General features: G+C 36.2%; 1 protein-coding gene across 1 annotated transcript in view; it reads right to left on the bottom strand.

Annotated features, from left to right (window-relative positions):
• Positions 1-3,214, bottom strand: part of LOC106521306 (leucine rich adaptor protein 1) — a 16,450-nt gene extending 13,236 nt beyond the window's left edge. Inside the window, exon 1 of the mRNA XM_014013825.1 lies at positions 2,738-3,214. Coding sequence (XP_013869279.1) covers positions 2,738-2,932 — 195 coding nt within the window. The 5' untranslated portion in view covers positions 2,933-3,214. The remainder of the gene's footprint in view (positions 1-2,737) is intronic.
• Between the last annotated feature and the right edge of the window lie 6 nt (positions 3,215-3,220).

Here is a 3,220-nt window from a genome sequence, read left to right as displayed (position 1 = left end):
GGTTGTTTAACTCAATTTTCCTTTTGTGTATTTCAAGCTGTTGCTAAAGATAGCGCAGCTGTGTTTGCTGCATGACCGGTTTCACCTGTTCCCCCATGTTTGTCTTGTATGTCTTCTTGAATGGGTGTTTCTTAACTGACCCCTTCCCTGAATGTACAGCACCTTGTGAATTTATTTCTGTGAAAGGTGCTTTATAAATAAAACTTTACTTTACTTACTTTACTTACTGTTTATCGACAGCTCCTCAGTTTCTCCAGTCCCTCAGGTTAGGAGTCTGGTGTAATCCTAGACAACATCATTTAAATCGCATATCAGTACCATCACTAATTCAGCCAACATTCACCTCTGTAACATCGCCCATCTCCATCTAGCTCTCTCACCCAACAATACTGATATTCTGATTCACTCTTTGATCACATCACATCTAGATCATTGCAACTCCCTTTTTTTGTTTACTAGCAAATCCATCCATGAACTCCAACTGGTCCAAAACTCAGCTGCTGGGATTATTTCCAGAACCCCATTCCACCAGTCCTTTCCTCAAATATCTTCACTGGCTCCCCATCAATTTTTGCATCTCCTATAAAATGTTGCTCCTCACCTTCAAAGCCATCAATAACCTCTTAAAACACCCACCTACACTCTCAGGTCCTCCTCCTCCACCCAACTCATTTAACAGGCTCAAAGGTGTTTGGTCACTCAGCCATGTTTTTTAAAATAATGGATTAAAACTGTTATTTTCAAGCAGGCATTTTCAAAGTAACCTCCATCTCTCATCACCTCTATTTAACAATATGTTATGAATGATGTGTTTTTTCTTCATTTGTTGTCTTATTCCTGTTTGAGTTTTAGTGCATTATATATTGTATTTTAATTGCACAGTGTGCCTTCAGATAAAATGTATTATTATTATCATTATTAGTATCATTATTAACAGCGTTTGTGCGGCTTTGGACTTTGAATTATGAATTGGGTCATGAAGGAGGACATATTCTTCAAAAGTAAGTGAAAAATCATTGATATCCTGCTTCTGTAGATGTTGTTTTCATATAAATACATATGAAAAAAATCAGGAAATAAGTGGTGTTTTGTTGTGTTTCAGCTGTGTGGTGAGGGCTATTTTTATTCATGAATCTTGAGTTAAACTATGGTAATGATTCACTTTATTAAACTCACCTAAGGCTTTAAATTCTTATCTTCATATTATTACAGCCAGCTATTTCTTAATTGGGCTGTTTATTTTTCACTTGTATAAATCTACAGTCAACGTAATATTCCTGCTGTTGTTACTGTTGTGTGAGAATAATATACATTTCCTGTGAATTTTCTAGATTTCCAAAGGTCAGAATACAGGAATTTGTGGAAATAGGAGACAACTTTGGCAATCTAGAAAACTAAATTGTTACAAAAAAGAATAATGAAACCTAACTAACTTTGTGGCTAAGCAACAAAACATTGTTCAGAGGAATGTTGTGCAAGAATTACAACTCATTCACAGTTACATAATACATAAAGTATGGGAGGCCAAGTGTAAAATAAACAGTAAAACAATGTCACTAACAGATTTTCATTATTTAGTTCACTTTCTAAGTGTAAAATTGTTGTAAAAAATTTTCCACAAACATTTTATTATTTAGCTCACTGCTCTTGCATTTTACTAATTTTTTTTACTAAATATCATATTTAATTAATTAATCAATTTAAATGTGTAAATCTAAACATAAAAGTTAAATTTCAAATGTTGTAGTTAAATGTTGAAGTTTACATTGCGGTATTTCGAAAGGAAATGCATCCTTTGCTGTTGGTGCTCAGCTCTTGTTCGGATGTCGTCATGAGACAATAGCAACTGCTAGCATTGCTAACACTGCTAACAATGCTAACAATGCTAACACCTCCCTACAAGATATCAAACTTGTAGTTGTGTCTGGTGTCTGAACTGCACTTCAAACTGCCGGACCACAGGTACCATCCATTTTGTTTTTCATGAAGACATTTTGGATTTAAAGTCAAAACACCAGAGTTAGCCAAGTTAGCTGAGTTAGCAGAGTTAGCAGAGTTAGCAGTGTTAGCGTTTACTTTTGTCTTAGGATGATGACATCACACAAGGCTGCTTTCTTTCAGAAAATCTTAATTGTAAGTTTTATTATTTAGCTGCAACATCAAAATTTAGATTTAGGTATGATTATTTACATATATTATTTAAAGTTTAAATTAACAATTAGTAAAAAAAATTAGTCAGCTAAATAACAATAAAATGTCAGTGAAAACATTTTTACACTCAGAAAATGAGCTAAATAATGATATTTTTAAAAAGTTGTATTTTAAACTTGGTGCCACATGATGTAAATAAATACCAATACATTGTGACTCCAAGTGAAAAATGTTATTTTTCCTCACAATTTTTTCATCTTATACTTCAGCATTAGTAGCCCAGTGAGCTATGGCTCAGTTTGCTTATTCAGCATGAAGGAAGAGATCAGCAGAGAGAGGAGGAGTGAAGAAAGAATGCTGTCAGACGGAGCAGAGTAAAGAGTGGAGACAGATGAGAGGAGTGGCATTAAACACTACTGAACAGATGAAGCTGCCCAAAGAGGAACTCAAGAGATATTCCTGAAGTTCAAGGCAGTCATTCCAGAAACAAGTTCAGCAAGTTGTTAGCTTGGCAGCAGATGAAGAGACAGATAAGAAATTAGGAAATGAAAGCTGCGTATTAAAAAAAAACAAACAGAAACTTTACCATCTCTTGTTTTAATTCAGAGAGTTTCTCTGATAAACTGCTGCTGAAGTGAAAGCTGCCATCTGAGCTCCTGGTGTCCTCACACCCTGTAGCATCCTTCATCCACGTCAGAAGACTTTCTGGGGTTTTCCTTCCGATTTTATTCTCCAGCTCGTATAAATCTGGGAAGGGAAAGTTGAGGATTTCCTCTGCCATGTTGAAGACGGACAGATGAAAGCAGAATTCTCTCAAACCTGAGAGAGACGAGATGCCCAGTGAGAAAAAATAAAGATAAAATCCCCCAAAAAAGTCCAGAAATCACATCGTATGTATCACAGAGCAGAATCCACAGGCTGTGCTCCGGACCTGTCCACACAGAAACAGAACAAAACCTGTCCCAGAAGCTCAGAGCAGGCCGGAAAAAGTCTGGAAGTGTGACTGAACAGGCAGCATGTGTCTCTGCTGTGACACACACACACACACACACACACACACACACACACA

This window comes from Austrofundulus limnaeus, unplaced genomic scaffold (genome assembly GCF_001266775.1).
Source record: "Austrofundulus limnaeus strain Quisiro unplaced genomic scaffold, Austrofundulus_limnaeus-1.0 Scaffold106, whole genome shotgun sequence".
Lineage (NCBI taxonomy): Eukaryota > Metazoa > Chordata > Actinopteri > Cyprinodontiformes > Rivulidae > Austrofundulus > Austrofundulus limnaeus.
Note: the sequence above shows the minus strand (reverse complement) of the source record. Positions and strands in the feature narration are given on the sequence as shown.